This window comes from Sciurus carolinensis, chromosome 10 (assembly GCF_902686445.1).
Source record: "Sciurus carolinensis chromosome 10, mSciCar1.2, whole genome shotgun sequence".
In the NCBI taxonomy this organism is placed as follows: Eukaryota; Metazoa; Chordata; class Mammalia; order Rodentia; family Sciuridae; genus Sciurus; species Sciurus carolinensis.
Genome location: NC_062222.1, coordinates 110,441,527 through 110,458,547, shown reverse-complemented (window position 1 = coordinate 110,458,547; position 17,021 = coordinate 110,441,527). Strand labels below are relative to the sequence as shown.

Here is a 17,021-nt window from a genome sequence, read left to right as displayed (position 1 = left end):
GAAGACATCCCTTCTGCCATGACAAAAATTGAGCCTCAAGGTAAGAGCTACACAAATGGATCTCCTTCCTCATGTGAATATTTAGGGATATTTGGGAATTAATTAGAGTACTCTCCATTTTTACTTCAGCAGACAGTTTATGGTCCTACCCAGGAAATAAAGCTATAGAATCCCCAGTACTTTCCAAACTTCCATTCAATGTAAGAAAACTCCACTGACTGTCCACACATTATTCAATGTGGAAAGATCCATTAAAAGCACTAAGGTTATTCCAACCCTTGGCATTAGGAGAAAAATAATCAGTGTGTAGGAGTGTCAGAGAGCTCTTAAGAATCTTGGGATTTCCGGAGCCATAGGAATGTCTTCTGTTATTCATAATGAGCCTCTTGATCACACCCAGTCTACACTAATGAGGTGACTTAGGGTGGGGCCAGTCATCAGAAAGGCTAAGGGATTAGAGGGTTGACACAATCCCAACCACTGGGAATTAGGGGTGGGGAGTTGTGGGGGTGGACATTAAACACTACAAAAACTCTTGAACAATCACATTTAAGAAGTGTCCCAGTTGCTGAAACCATGGGGGTACCTGAGGGATCCTGTGCCCAGAGAAGACATGGAGATCCACTCCCCAGTTCCAGGACCTTGCCTTATGCATCTATTCCATCTGGTTGTTCCTCAGCTATCCCTTCTATAATAAGGTAGTAAATGTAATCAAGTGTTTCCCTGTGTTCTAAGCCAATCGTACAAATTATCAAGCCTGGGGAGGGGGTTATGGGAATTCCCTGATAGTCTGTAGTCAGAAGTACTTGAGTCTTAGACTTGTAATTGGCATTTGAAGCAGGGACAGTCTTGTGGGACCCAGTCATTAACTTGGGGGATCTGATGCTAACTCTCAGACAGTCAGAAATGAATTAAATTGTAGGACGTTCAGCTGGAGTTCAGAGAGTTGGGAAATTACTTAGTGTGGAAAACCCCACATATCTTGTGTCAGAAATGTGGTGCCCAGCAGGTCAGCTAAAAGATCCAACCTCCAAGGGACAGTTACCTAAACTAAAACTGAGTTTCAAAATTAAAAGACAGGTGTGTACATGTCATGAGTATAGTTCATCTGACTTTTGCAGCCTTAGAAATTAAAAGCTGAAAATTAAGAGAGGAGAGGTAACAATGAATGGGTGAAAGGCACACTATTTGGAACCACACAGAAAGAGCTAGATTGCTTACTAACCATTGGAATTTAACCCCTTGGAGCCCTCCTTTCTTCATTTGTAAAATGGGTATGAAAATACCGACTTGGTGGCACATGCCTGTGTTCCCAGCAACTTGGGAGGCTGAGGCAGGAGGACTGCAAGTTCAAAGCCAGACTAAGCAACTCAGTGAGATCCTCTCCCCAAAAAAAAATACAAAACAGGGCTGGGGATGTGGCTCAGTGGTTGAGTGCCCCTGAGTTCAATTCCTGGTACTCAAAACAAATAAAGAAAAGAAAAGAAAATACCAACTTTAGAGGGGTGATTTGATCAATTTAACCCATTAGAGTCTTTCTTTCTTCATCTGTAAAATGGGCATGAAAATACCAACTTTAGGGCTGGGGCTGTAGTTCAGTGGCAGAGTGCTTGTCTAGCATGTGTACCACACTGGGTTTGTCCCCAGCATGACATAGAAATGAACAAATAAAATAAGGACATGCTGTCCATCTACAACTACAAAAAAAATTTTTTAAACACCAACTTTAGAGGGATGATTTGAGGATTACGTAAGATTACATACATAAAGCACCTAGATTTAAGCCAAATACATAAGGTGCACTCTAAAAACTGCTATGAAAATTATGCTGAGCCATATGAAGTTGCTGTTCCTCTAAGTAAAGTACAGTTGAATAGAGTCTAACACACGGGCAGCTTGGGCCAGGCAGGTGCTCCTGTTAAATAGCAAAGATATGTAATGGGAAGGGGAAATCCCCACCAGAAGGGCTAAAGGCAGAAGGGCAGGTACATCCTGATGAATACAAAGGTATTTCAACTTTTAGACAAATGGCTCAACTATATCAGTGCTTGCTGCATGAGTTCTTTGACCAAAACAAAGCTCACAGGCAAGGTTCTCTTCTAAATTGTCATGAGAACACATAAGTATTCACTATGGGAATCCATGGCTTTGACACACGTAGGCAAGCAGTGCTACACACCTTGAGAACTGCTAAAGGGACAGAATCTGCTATGGCCTGGGTGTGGCCCCCAAATTTCATGTGCTAGAAATGTAATTCCCAAAGTCTTATGTTCGTAGATTTTGGAGGTAGGGTCTTTGGGAGGACTAGGTCATGAGGACTCTGTCCTATGAGGAGATTAACTCATTCATGAACTAAGGAATTCATGGGTTATTGAGGCAGAAGCTTTGTTGTAAAAGAAAGCACTCTGACATGATCACTCTGTCTGCCTCCCACCATGCTATGATAGAGCAAGAAGGTCCTCACCAGAGGCTGAGCAGATTTGTTAGCCTCCAGAAGCAAAGGCTAAATAAACCTCTATTCTTATAAATCACACAGTTTGTGGTAGTTCAGTTATAGCAACAGAAAACAGAATGGTATCCTACTGAGATAATAACCAGTGTTCAGAACAATGACCCTACCTCATTTAATCAAGATTAAATGAATCTTCTATTTAAGTGGAAGGTCTAGAGTACATTTCACAGGGAAAAAAAAAAAACACTTAAATCCTAAGGGTTAAGTTTTTTTTGTTTTGTTTTGTTTTGTTTTGTTGTTGTTGTTTTTTTTTTAGTACTAGGGATTGAACTCTGGGGCACTCAACCACTGAGCCACATCCCCAGCCCTATTTTGTATTTTATTTAGAGACAGGGTCTCACTGAGTTACTTAGTTCCTCACCTTTGCTGAGGCTGGCTTTGAACTCATAATCCTCCTGCCCCAGTCTCCCAAGCTGCTGGGATTACAGGCATGCGCCACCCCACCTGGCCATAGGGGTTGAGCTTTTTTGAAAGTTCTAACTCTTAATAGATAACATAGACTAGACAGATCCAGAAAGCAGCCAGAAAGCAGGAGGGAAGGCTAGTGGATGGGGGAAGAGGCCTGGGAGGGGCTGCTCAATGTGTCGAGTTCAGGAGGATGAAACAGTTGTGGAAGTAGACAGTGGTGATGCTGTTCAACACTGTCAATGCACTTAATGCCATTGAATTCTAAAGTCACAGTGGTAAATTTTGTCATGTGTATTTTACCATGATTTTTTAAAGTATAAAAACAAGGGGAAAAAAGTATGATTTTGTCAGGATGAACCCAACTACTATGTATAACTATAAAGCTCTAATAAAATTTTAAAAGAAGAAAAGGAAAAAACGAATAGACAACACAGGAGTGCTTATTATACTGAGCACTTCACATGAGCTATTTTGCAACAGGGCTGTGAGGTAATTATGATTATGACTCTCATTTTTCAGGAGGAAACTGAGGCTTCATAAGGTAATGACATTCCCCAAACTGTACACAACCAAGAAGCAGAGAGGCCAGGGTTTGACATAAGGTGTCAGCTGCAGGGTGGATCTGCAACAGAGACCAACTGAGACTCAGAAAACTCATGAATGTAAAACTCCCGTGGCTGGGTAAGGCTAGAAACTGAGGTATTAGGAAGCTTGGGTAAAACTAATGAACAGTCCACACAAATCCTGACTCTTCCAGGCAGGTTTTTAATAAAACTAGAATATTAAATTGTTCTAGAAAACTAAACTCTCCATACCTTCATTTTTCATGATGTAGTGGACAATTTGCCCAACAGTGTCACTGTTTTCATTTAGACTATCATTCAGCTCTGAAAGAGAAAAGAGGAGAGAACATGTTATAATCAGTCCCCAGTGACAGGTCAATTAGACCTTCATCTTCACTGAACAGCTTCCAGAAAGCTCAGGCACAGCGCTAAGATTTAGCTTTCCTCTTCAGCCCCAAATCTCCCAATGTCACATGTTGTGACTTCACTGATAAAAAGCATAAAAGAAAGTACTGCAGTTGTCCCTCAATCTCGTCTCAAGATCAAGGTCACTTTACAAGACAATAATATGGAAATGCATTTATACCAACCCTCATTGCTATTATTTCTTTCTCATCATCTCCTTAAACTTCATTAAAAGTTAAAAAAAAATTCCCTTGGCTTTTACTTTAACTGAAAACTTACTATATAAACTTAGAGTATTAATTTATTTTTTGAATTAAATAATTATTCACCCATGTTTATAAAACTCTATTATCCTCTCTAATATAGGCCCAAATTCTCTAAATTTTGGCTGTGGTTATTTACCCACAAATTCAGTTTACTTTGGGAGACTCTATCCCAGCATTATGGTCTTCGGGGATTAAAAAAAAAAAATTCAAACTCCCACTCATAAACCAATCTGTATAATTTATTTCAAGACAAGAAAGAAAAGGGAGAGTTGAAACACTCCATTCTACTTCACAGAGAAAAGACCAGGGTGTGCATGGCCCACCCAGTTACCCGAAGAGTCTTCTCTATCCCAAGGCTGGCTTTGCCCCTGTGTGAAGCACACGTTGGGACACACATGCAGGAGCTGAGGGGGGCCAACCTGCAGACCACTACGAAGGAGCAGAGGAGGAGGCTCTGCTTTCTGTTGACAAACACTCAGCTCTGGTTTGCTCATGAGCATGCACATGACTCATCGATCAACCGTGTTCTTCTTTAGCCTCAAAGGTCAGTGGGGGTGGAAAAACCAACAGTCCAGCAAGCTGGCAAGAATGAGGAACCTCCCCCCACAAGCCCTGCTGGTTTGCTCCATGGGTGACCTACTCCAAATGTCACTTCTCTGCAAAGCCTGCTATTGAGGGGCTGAACAGGATTTGGACAGTTATCTCCTTTCCCTCAGGGCCCAAGTCAGGAAACATCCCTGACAGATGACTGGGAAGAAACATGAGGAAAACAAGACACATCTCTCAGGTTTATCCAGGCACTACCTCACAACTGCATGTGACAAGGAAAAGATGCAACACACTGACATTCATACTAAGGCACCAGTTCTACTTTTACTGTACTATTCACACAATCATTTCCTTAATCAACAAAAATTTCATTTGCACAGATTTAAGATAAAATTTCCCCAGCAAAAGTAATACCACAAAAATGATGAGATTTGTTCAATTTTCCAACCACCCTCATTAGAATCTGACTCAACAATAACAGCAAGGAGGGACGTCCACTCCATGACGTCCACTGAGGGGCCACATGTCCCAATCACCACTGCATTTTCTCTCTAAATTTCACAATACCTCACAAAGTGAAGACTTTTATCCTCATTTAAATTAAATTGTCAATTAAATTATTAGAAATAAATTTAAACTAAATTATACACAGCAGATATTGAGCACACACATGACTTGCTCAAGCCATAGGGCCAGAGAAAGTAAGTGCCTAGTGGGTATTCAGTAAACAAAAGCAAGATTTCAAATTCAAGATGTGACTACTGCAAAAGATACACTTAAATTACAGCAATGAGCTGCTATTGAACTGTGTTGCCTCACAAATACAGGGAGTATAAGTGACTGGTGTCTTAGTTAAAAACTGTTTCCCTACCCAACAAGTAAAAAGAACCCAGGTTATTTACCTATCTTTTCAACCTTTTCCTCTTCGATGTCTTGCTCAGCCTCTGTAGTACAACGATAACCTTTCTTCTTAAGCAAGTGGCAGATGAGGACGCCAAAGAGACCCATGATGAAGAAGACAGGGACAAGTGCATATGCAATGTATTCCGGGTGTCCATTCCCAGTATTGTTGGTGGGCGATGGGGTCGTCTCTGTTCTTGAATGCAATGTGCGGCTGCCACCATTGTCTACAGGAAGGAACATGCACAGCTGCATTAGATGGGGAGGCAAAAGAAAATTCTAATGACCCTCAAGAAAAGTTCACATTCAGTGTCTCTAGCCTGGTGCAGTGGTATACTCCTGTGATCCCAGCTACTTGGGAGGCTGAGGCAGGAGGACTAAAAATTCAAGACCAGTCTCAGTAACTTAGAGACCTTGTCTCAAAATAAAAAATGAAAAGACCTGAGTGTAGAGCCCAGTAGTGAAGCACCCCTGAGTTCAATCCCCAGTACCACAAAACAACAACAACAAAAAAACACCCACAGCATCTATCTGGTCCCAAAACCACAGGCCGAACAGGGTCTGGTAGCACATGCACAAAGAGTGAGAGCCCAAACTTGGGCTTTAACAGTCCAAATTCATCTGTGCCTGCCACTCATACACAAGGTCCCACCTGGGGTCACATAACCTCTTAAAGCCTGTATATTTGTGTGTCCATTCACTTATCCAAATAAACATGTATTGCATGCCCATGATTTGACCCCTGACTCCAACCCCAGAGCTGGGGATAGAGTGATGGGCAACGTAACGTCCAGCCCCTGCCATCTTGGAGTTTGGGCAAAGCATCAGAAACAGCATTAAGCAAATCTGTACCTGGTCAAATCATGGCAGATGGTGAGAAGAGCCGTGAAAGGAGTACACTGTCACTGGGAGAGAGAAAATAACAATGGGACCTGGCTTATGACATCAAGAACAGGAAAGCTGTGAAGGTATAGCTTGGAGAAAAGAAGTTTGCTTTTAGGGAAGGAAGGTGATTTTTTTTTTTTTCGCTATCAATGGATCTTTTATTTTCTTTATTTATATGTGGTGCTGAGTATCAAACCCAGGGCCTCACATATGCCAGGCAACCGCTGAGCGACAACTCCAGCCCCAGAAGTTTGCTTTTAGATGTGTCCAAGTCCCACAGAGACAGCCAGATACCATGGCCTTTGGGGGTGCCACATCGCCTGCAGAAAGAAAGATGGAGAGAGCCTGGAGTACGCAATTATAAGATATGGCCGATTAAGAGGGAGCAAGCAGACTGCACAGAAAAACTGCTAAGTATTGTGTCATGGAAAAATGAGGAAAGAAGTAGCAAATGAAAGGAGGGGTCAGGTAGATAAAGACTAAAGGAAAACATGGAATTTGACTGAAGTGAAGCCTCAGCATTTAGAATTCTCTGCTTCTGAAGTGAGAAAATGAGGCTTCCTACCATCATGAAAAGCCATACATGGCTTACGAAACCCCAAAAGTAGAAAGCTAAGAGACATTTAATTGTTACCTTTCTCAAATGATTGTGTTGGGCACAAATAACTGGTATAAAATGAAAGCTCATCTCAGAAGCAAACAGTATCAAACAGAAGCTTAATTTGCAAACCAGAGGCCATGGAACAAAGGCCCACCTCTCCTACACAGGGATAGCCATTGTTTTTGAACAGGAAAGAAAAAAACTGGTCCCTAGGTTTGTAAAAGGCTGCATTCATTATTTTATCAAGCAACCTTTAGAATTTGAGATAACCTCTAATTTTTTTCTAATTTCTCTCCCAAGAAAAGGATGAACGTATAGTACAGTTCCTGCATGAAGACATTTTGGTCAATAATGAACCATATGTTTGATAGAGGTTCTGTAAGATGACAATGAAGCTGAAGAATTCCTGTCACCTAGTATTTTACTGAATCTTTTCTGTTTGGATGTATAGACACCTATCCTTGTGTGACAGCTGCCTACGGTATTCAGTATAGCGACATGCTATACAAGTCTATAGCCAGAGCAAGAGGCCACCCACGTAGCCCAGGTGTGTATAGGCTACATCTCCTGGGTGTGTGTGAGTACACCATCACCTGATGAAGTACTTCTCTGAGTGTATTCCCGTCACTAAGCAACACGTCACTATATATCCCTAAACATATACAACTATGCCATCTAAATTAAGGTTTAACCTCAGCCTTATTTTCAATAAAAACCAAAAACACTTTTTTTTTTTTTTGGTACTGGGGATTGAACCCAGAGGCACTTTACCATTGAGCTACATCCCCAGCTCTTTCTATTTTTAGAGGTAGGGTCTCACTAAGTTTCCCAGGCTAGCCTCGAACTTGTAATTCTCCTGCCTCAGTACTCCCGAGTCACAGGGATCATTCACAAGTGCCACCGTGCCTGGCAGTACAGTGCTAAATAAATGTTCTTTCTTTCTCTTACTAATACATGCTCCATGCAACAGGACTAGGTGACAACTGAGGAGTTTTATTCAGAATAATTGTTTATTTCAATTCAGAGGTGGTAACAAACTGAGCTTTAGGGACAAGAAAAACAGGATGAAAGCAGAAGGCTCAGACAAATGGCATCTTCTGAACTAGATGGCTGGGAATGTGTCTTAATTGTCAACTTGACAACTAACAAACCCTTACACATACCACCTATGTATGGAGTTCTGTGATTTATAAATATGTATCATTCACTTAATCTTATAATTATCGTACCATGGAAAAACTAAAGACATGAATCTAAATTTATGAAACATACAAATTATAGTGAGATGCAACAGAGCACTGAGGTTAAAAGCTTGGACTGCCAGGTGAAGGAGCAGCTCAGTCACTCACTAGACAGGTCACCTTGGGCAAATAACTTAACTGTTCTATGCTTAGTTTGCTTGTCAATAAGATGGCATCAAAATGATTGTACTGCCTCTGATGACTTTAAAACATGGCCCCCAATTTTTTGATACTGCTTCCATTGACAGAGGTCTACATCTCCTCCCCTTAAGTACACATTCTATGTTTTGCCTGCCAAAGGAATTTGTTGGGAGTGATGCTCTGTCAATTTCCAGGTCCCAAACTTTAAGAAACTGACAATTTCCCCTTCCTGTATCTTAAGTCACTTGTTCTTGGAAACTATTACCATGCTATGAGAAAGCCTAACCTGACCTGTGGTTGGAGACCAGTAGCAGGCATCAACCTGCCAGCTGGTAATAAGTCAGCTTCAAAGCAGATCCTATAGCCCAGATGATTGTGCATGAAGCAAAGATGAGCTATCTCTGATGAACTCTGCCCAAACTGTAGGTCTGTAAGCCAAATAAATGACTGTTGCTGCCTTAAGGCACTAAGCTTTGGAATAATTAGTTATATAGCAATAATAACCAGAAGACTACCTGAGGTACATGATGTTACCGTAAGGATTAAATATATTAACATGTAAAGCACTCAGAAGAGTGACTAAGAAGAGGTGAACACTATGAAAGTATTTTAGTCATCATCATTACAGACCTGCATTACCCAATAAATTAGCCACACGTAACTGTTTAAATGTAAATTTAAATCAATTGAACTTAAGCTAGAAATTCAGCTCCTTAGTTGCATTAGACACAACTAAAGTGCCCAACAGTCACATGTGGCTAATTGCTACCATACTGGTAGGTCAGATAAAGAACATTTCCTTATTCCAGAAAGTGAAAGTTCTACTGGACCCCTCTCTCATGGATTTACAAGAGTTCACAAGAACAATGTCAACTGGAGAATCTACTTAAATAATCCAATTAAAAATAACTTTTTTTTTTTTTTTTTGCGGTGCTGGGGATCGAACCCAGAGCCTTGTGCTTGCAAGGCAAGCACTCTACCAGCTGAGCTATCTCCCCAGCCCTCAAAAAATAACTTTTAAATAAAACTTTTAAATAAAGTAACTATTTATAAATAATACCTAAAATATTTGTTAACTTATATAGGCTTAACTTTCCTTCAGTTAGCATTAAAATATTTCTTCAAAACTCTGTGGCTCCATCAATGTTCATAGCTGCTCAATTCACAATAGCCAGATTGTGGAACCAACCTAGATGTCCTTCAATTGATGAATGAATACAGAAACTGTGGTATATATATATACAACGGAATATTACACCGCCATGAAGAATAATAAAATTATGGCATTTGCAGGCAAATGGATGAAATTGGAGAATATCATGCTAAGTGAGATAAGCCAATCTCAAAAAACCAAAGGATGAATGATCTCACTGATAAGCGGATGATGACACATAATGGGGGGTGGGAGGGGGACAAGAATGGAGAAAGGAGGGACTGTATAGAGGGAAAAGAGGGGTGGGAGGGGTGGGGGGAAGGAAAAATTAACAGACTGAACCAAACATCATTACCCTATGTAAATGTATGACTACACCAATGGTATGCTGTTACTCCATGTACAAACAGAAACAACATGTATCCCATTTGTTCACAATAAAAAAAAAAAAAAAAAAAACTCTGTGGCTCTCTTTGTCCTTCACCTATCAGCTGAATCATCTGAATTATGAACGAATTATTTATTGAGTCAAAATTAATAGCAAAGACTGTCACAGCAATTATTAACATAACTCAAAAAACAAAAACACTTGTATACTTAACAATGGAATAATAAGAAAATATCTCTCAGGCATTAAACAGCATTTGATGGAATAATATGCACCATTTAAAACTTTATGAAGATTTTATGGAGGTAAGAGAAAACACAAGTACTCCAATGTTGAACTTTAAAACCTGGATTCAATTTCTTACATATAATATGATCTAACTAGTAAAAAACAAAAAGCAAATAAAAAAAAAAGGGTGAAAGTATAAAATGTATAAAGCAGAGAGCAAAATTTTAAGTGATTCAGCAAAATATTAAGTGATTAATTCAGACATGATTCAGCTGGGACTAAAGGACAATGAAAGATACAGCGTTTCAAAGCACTAACTGAAGGAAAGCCAAACATACATACATTGACAAATGTTTTAGGCATTATTTACAAATATTTTGTTATTTAAAAGTTATTTTTCATTGAATTGTTTGGGTAGATTTTCTAGTCACCATTTTTCTTGTCAGTTCTTCCTTGTAAATCCACAACAAAGCTGTCCAATGGAAACTTCACTTTCTGGGATGATGGAAATGCTCTTCATCTGAGCTGCCAGTATGGTAGTTTTATGACTGAGACAACATTAAATTTTATCCTCATATTTTTTGTAACTTTAGAGTTACTTTGTATTGCTATTGCACCAAGGAGGTGGATACTTAAAACATGCAGTGCAGAAGTTGTCAGCCATTGGGAGTCACAGACTCTGGATGGATAAGTCCAATTTCAAAATCTTTCCTCCAGATTCTACAAACTCTTGGATGCTAAGTTAATATAAGGACCAGTGACATGATAAAGATGATACACAAGTTTCTCGTGAGCAACATGGAAGACATTGCTGCCATCCAAAGAGATGGGAAACATGTGAGGGCAGAAGAGGGAAAGCTGTTTTGCTTGGTGTTACGAGTTGAATTGATTGATCACCTATACTCCCAAACTTGGAGTGTATTGGGGGTTGAATTCCTAACTCCCAATACCTTTGAATGTAACCATAGTTGAAGATAAGATCTTTACAAAGGTAAACTATTATAATTAATAAGGTCAGCAGGATGAACCCCAATTCCATATGATTCCTATCCATATAAAAAGGGGAAACTTACAGGCAGACAAGCACACAGGGAAAACATCATATGAAGTTAAGGGCACAGATCTGGGAGATGCTTCTACAGACCAAGGAGTATCAAAGATCACCAAAAACCACCAAAAGTCAAGAGAGTCATGGAATAGTGTCATTACCACAGCTTGAGAAGAAACCAACCCTGCTGACACCTTGAACTTGGGATTCCAGTTTCCAGAACTATGAGACAATAAATTTCTGGTATTTAAGTCAACAGTTGTGGTACTTTGTAAGAAAGCCGTAGCATTTGGCATGTAAAGGTCATCATGATCTCAATTTTGAACAACGGTTTGAATGTTTCCTCCAACTTTATGTTGAAATTTAATTGTCATTATAACAGTATTAAGAGGTGATCAGGTCATGAGAGATCAATGGGTTAGTTATCATGGGAGGGGGCTCCTGATAAAAGGATAATTTGGTCTCTATCCTTCCCATCTTACACATGCTTACTTGCCCTTCCACAATGTTAGGATGCAGCATGAAGGTTCCTTCAGGATGCCAACACCACACTCTTGGACTTGCCAGTCTCCAGAACTGTAAGCCGAGTAAACATTTATGGTTGACCAGTTACTCGGTCTGTGGTATTGGTTATTGGCAGCACTGACATAGAAGTAAACTGAGGGAAGTCTGTAGGGAAATATCCACTGAGCAACCAAATCTGCTCCATCAGGAAGCTGAGAAAGAAAAGCCAGGGCTCCACCTGAGGATACAGAAGAAGTAGTTTCTAAAAGCAATGTATGGTCAGATGCTGTAAGAGAGTAAACCTAAGATAGGAAGGAAATGAAAAATGATGCACCACTATGATAAACAGTACAGCGGTTCCTCAAAAATTAAAACTAGAACTACCATATGACCCAGAAATCCCACTTCTGGGTATATATTTTAACAAACTAAAATTAGGATTTTGAAAAGATATCTGCATTTCCATAGTCTCTGTAGAGAGATGGAAACAACCTACATTCCTATCTGTGGATGAAGGGATAAAGAAAATGTATATATATACACTGGACTATGATTCTGCTTTGAAAAGAAGAGAACTCTGCCATATATGACAGTATGGATGACCTGGAGTCCTAACTCCCAATACCTTTGAATGTAACCATAGTTGAAGATAAGATCTTTACAAAGGTAAACTATTATAATTAATAAGGTCAGCAGGATGAACCCCAATTCCATAAGACTATGCTAAATGAAATAAACCAGCCACAGAAAGGCACACACTACATGACTTCATTTATATGAAATATCTGAAATACAGTATTCCTTCCTATCTATAGGGTATATATTCCAAGGCTCCCAATAGATGCCAGAAACTACAGGTAATCCTACATGTACCATTTTTTCCTCTGCATAAATACCTATGATAAAGTTTAATATTTAAATTTATCATTAGATTAACAATAATAACTAAAACCAAAACAATTATAACAATCTTCTGCAATACAAATTATATGAATGTTCTCTCTCTCTCTCTCTCTCTCTCTCTCTCTCAGCATTACTGTATTTCACCTAAAAGAAGCACTTTATGGCTTCTCTCTGGCATATCCCAATTGCCAACATCATTACACTTGCACTTTGGAATCATTAGTAAATAAATAAAGATTACTTAAACCAAGCACTACAATACTGGGACAGTCAACCTGGTAACCAAGATGCCTATTAAGTGACTAAAAGGCAGGTAGCATACACAGCATGGACACACTGGACAAAGGAACGTTTCACAGCCCAGGCTAGATGGATCAGGACAGAGCAAGATGGATCAAGATTTCATCACACTACTCAAAGGGGTACACCATTTAAAACATTAATTCTTTTATAACTGGAATTTTCCACTTGATATTTTTGAATCACAGTAGATCCTGGGTTAACTGAAACCACAGAAAGCAAAACCCAAGGATAAAGAAGGACTACTATAGTCAAACTCACAGAAACAGAATAGAATGGTGCTTGCCAAAGGGCTGGGGGAGGAAGAAATGAATAGTTGCTGTTCAAAGGGTGTAAGGTTTCAATTTTACAAGATGAGTAAGTTCAAGAGATCTGACAATATTGCATTGTCCACTAAAAAAATTGTCAATAGGCTAAAACTCATATTAAGTGTTCTTACCATAATAAAGAAGAAGGAAACAAAAAACAACCTAAGAGGAATCTTTTAGAAAGAGATTTGAGAACTCAGACAAATCTAAGAATACATGGGAAACCTTTAGCTTCTAATTTAGGAAGCAGCTTGGAATTTTTTAACTTCCCCCTAGGATTTTACTCCCTATTTCTCTGTAGTTTCTTGAAGTAAACATTCTTTAAGTATTCTAAAAATAAAATAAATTAAATAAATGGAAAAAACAGAAAGATAAACTCGGAATGTCAAGGCTCATATGTTTTCTCTCATATGTGGAAGCTAGAGAGGAAAAAGGAAAAGAAAAATGGGGGGTTCTCATGAAAATCAAAGGGAGATCAGTAGAGGAAAGGGATGAGGGGGTGGGAGGAGGGGAAAAAGGGGAGGTGCTAGGTTATTGTTATATTATGTGCATGTACAAATGTGTAACAACAAATCCCACCATTATGTACAACTACAATGCACCAATAAAAATGTGGGCAAAAATAGAATAAAATAGGAGAAAAAAATCCATGGGAGATCTTTGGTGGCCTTGGATGAAGCCATTTTCCAGTGGCCCTAAGGCAAGATGGAAGCCAGATTCCCAGGGTTGTGAATAGCAACACTGAGTTCAGTTTACTCTTTCCAGAATCCCGGAATGAGCAAGCAATGAGGGGAGGGCCACTCACTCTCGGGGTGAAGACATGAAATTTTTGTTTGGAGTTTTTTTTTTTTTTTTAGTAGACGAAACCACAGTGTTTGTCTTATTCTGTTTTCTGTTGCTAGAGCAGAATTCCTGGGACTGAGTGATTTATAAAGAAAAGAGCTTATTAGGGCTAACAGTACTGGAAGCTGGGAAGTTCAGCTGTATTGGTGTGGGCCTTGTGCAGCTTCAACTCATGATGGAAAGCAGAAGGGCAAGGGGAACATGTGAAAGAGAAGGCACGAGGGGGAGCCTCATGCTACAGGGACATGCTCTAGCAATACAATGCTCTAGTGATAACTACTGCAGTCTCACAAAAGCAAGCCAGGCTTTAATCCCTCACATGGGCCCCACTCTACGACCCGAATCCCCCCAGTAGGCCTCACCTCCCAGGTCTGCCATATTGAGGTTTAATTTTCCAACACATGAACTTTTGGGGGACACTCTCAAACCACAGCAGTGTTAATTAATATGTTGAAGGAAAGGAGCAAAGGGAGAGACTGAGAAGGAATATGGAGCTGTGATTTTGAGATTATTTCCATATGAAGGAGACAGATTTTAAGCACTTGAACAGGAAAAGAGACACTTCTTCCTGAAGCTGTCTTTTATAGTAGGTGGAAGGAAGCTCAGGAAACAGGTGGGTAACGTCCTCTAGTTTCTATTATAGAAGAAGTAATGGCATGTGTTGAGACCTGGGGGCACAGGGCAGAAGGGGGCTAGACAGAGGAGGCTGGGCAGAGAGGGTGAAGGAAAGGGAGAAGCCAGTGAACAGACTGCTCAAGGGCGGGCGTCAGCACCCAGTGGAGGTGTGCTCCCCTAACCTCAAGGTGTACTAACCTGTTCAGGGACGTAAGACTGCCAAGCCCACGAGGAAAAGAAACAAGTAATGAGGGTCAAAATGGAGAGTAGAGCAAAAATAAGGAAGTGAACCGTTGAAGGTGAGATGGTTCCAGAAGTGCTAGAAGTCCGACACATTAGTTTATTACAACATTATTAATACCAACAATAACTACTATCACAATTATAGGGCATCTGTGAGCTAGCACTAAGCTGAGCACTGAGTTTTCACAAAAACTATGAAATGTACACCAGCATTATCCCCCCCTATTACAGGTGGGGAAACGGAGGCAGAGAATGTTAGGCAATGTTCCAAGGTCATATGGTTTCTACATGGTCATGACAGGATTCAAACCAGGTGGTCTGGATCCCACCTGCCTGTGCAGGACTTCCAGGTGCCCTAGGTGTCTGCATATCTAAAAAGACATCACAAGGAAGCACCATCCAATGACCAATGCTGTTTAAAGTATATTTTAGTTACTTTTCTTTGAACAATATTTCATCAGTTAGCTACTTTTCTGTTAAAATGCCAAATGATGGCCTGCTTTCCCCATATTTCACAATTCAGTTTAGATTAAAGGTTTGTCAAGCTTCAAAACCATAGGTTCCAATTAGCAAAGACAGAAGTAGGATATGTTTTGAAAATGTCCCTCTACAGGCTCCATCACGGTTTTTACAATAGCAACAGTAAATCTGTCCCAATCTCTGATCTCCCTCCCAATCCCCAAATCATAGCTCACCCTACAGAAGTTGGGTGCCCCCAGCTGTGCATCCTCTCCAAGAGCAAGCCCAACTCCCCTTGAGAATCCTCTGCACACAGCAAGAGCTGTTAAACAGGCGGTTCTCAGCTCTGATGGATAAGCACAATTTCCTTCCACAGCATGACAAATAAATCATGTCCAATAAATTTTTATCAAAATTCTTCAGGTTCTTCTTGGACCCACGCAGATTTAATTAGTTCACAGGACTCTGAGGCCTCACTCTGTATGTGTGTTATGCCAAGATCCTGTTGAGAAGATTGCAAAAGACTTTGGAAGCTTACAAAAGATTTGAGGCAAAAAAGATCGAAGACAGCAGGGAAATGAAGAGGAGGTATGAGGAATAGCTGGAATCAATCGAAAAAAGTCAGAAACAATTTTCTAGCTTGTTCCAAGTAAGACTTGTATTTCCATCTGACTCCAGTGGTCAGAGGAGCTGAGACAGGCAGGCACAGAAATGGCATTCCTCAAGCCCAGTGGGCATAACTTGAGGGTTGCAAAAACAATGGAGAAGACATGGAAGTCACCAGAGATTCTAGATAAGGAGGGCCCATAATCTCTCCCAAGCAGCTTTGTGCCAACCAAGGCCAAGAGTTCCAACCACGATGGTTGCGATAACAGTCCTCCCAGTCTCATCAGGAAACGGTGTGCATTCTCAGAAGCCAGGGTTCCCAGCAGGGACCCAACACACTTGATGGGAAAGAGGCCTGGCTGGCAAGATAACCCACACCAAGACTGGCTGAAACAGCTTTAAACATACACACACAAATTAATTAATTTAATTAAAAATAATACACACATATATGCATGCTTTTCTTTTAAGCTAACATTCAAAATTCCAGAATTGAGAACAGCCTATTGTGATTTAGATTACAGAGATGGCTAGTCATTCATTCCTCTAAAGGTTTTTTTCTTCGTCTTCTTTGCTGCAGGCTATTTCTGTGATACTGAACAAGTTACTTCACCTCTTGGGGCCTTGGTTTATTCATCTGATAAATGACAAACACGAGACTCTGTCCCTTACAGTCCTCAAAATCCCACATCCCACCAATCTTTTCCAACTTCATCCACAATTCACACTACTGGAGATAAAAATATAAGGGAACACTCCATGACCACAAGGCTGAATCTGAAAAGCTCAGAACACCAATTCTTTTATAACACATTTCATCGCAAAATAAAATCTGACAAAGGCAAAAAACCTGTATTGACCTGATGTGTGATGATTTATAATCTCTATTCCACTTAGTTTGCTGCATAAACATTAATAGATTTGATAAGACCCCTAGGACAGGGAATCACAT

General features: G+C 40.1%; 1 protein-coding gene across 2 annotated transcripts in view; it reads right to left on the bottom strand.

The window, feature by feature from the left end:
- Positions 1-17,021, bottom strand: part of Rell1 (RELT like 1) — a 59,440-nt gene that overhangs the window by 21,763 nt on the left and 20,656 nt on the right. For both annotated transcript variants that reach the window (XM_047567028.1, XM_047567029.1), the window contains exons 2-3: positions 5,606-5,830; positions 3,736-3,807 (exon numbers count right to left, since the gene is read on the bottom strand). In XM_047567028.1, the coding sequence (XP_047422984.1) occupies positions 3,736-3,807; positions 5,606-5,830 (297 nt within the window). The remainder of the gene's footprint in view (positions 1-3,735; positions 3,808-5,605; positions 5,831-17,021) is intronic.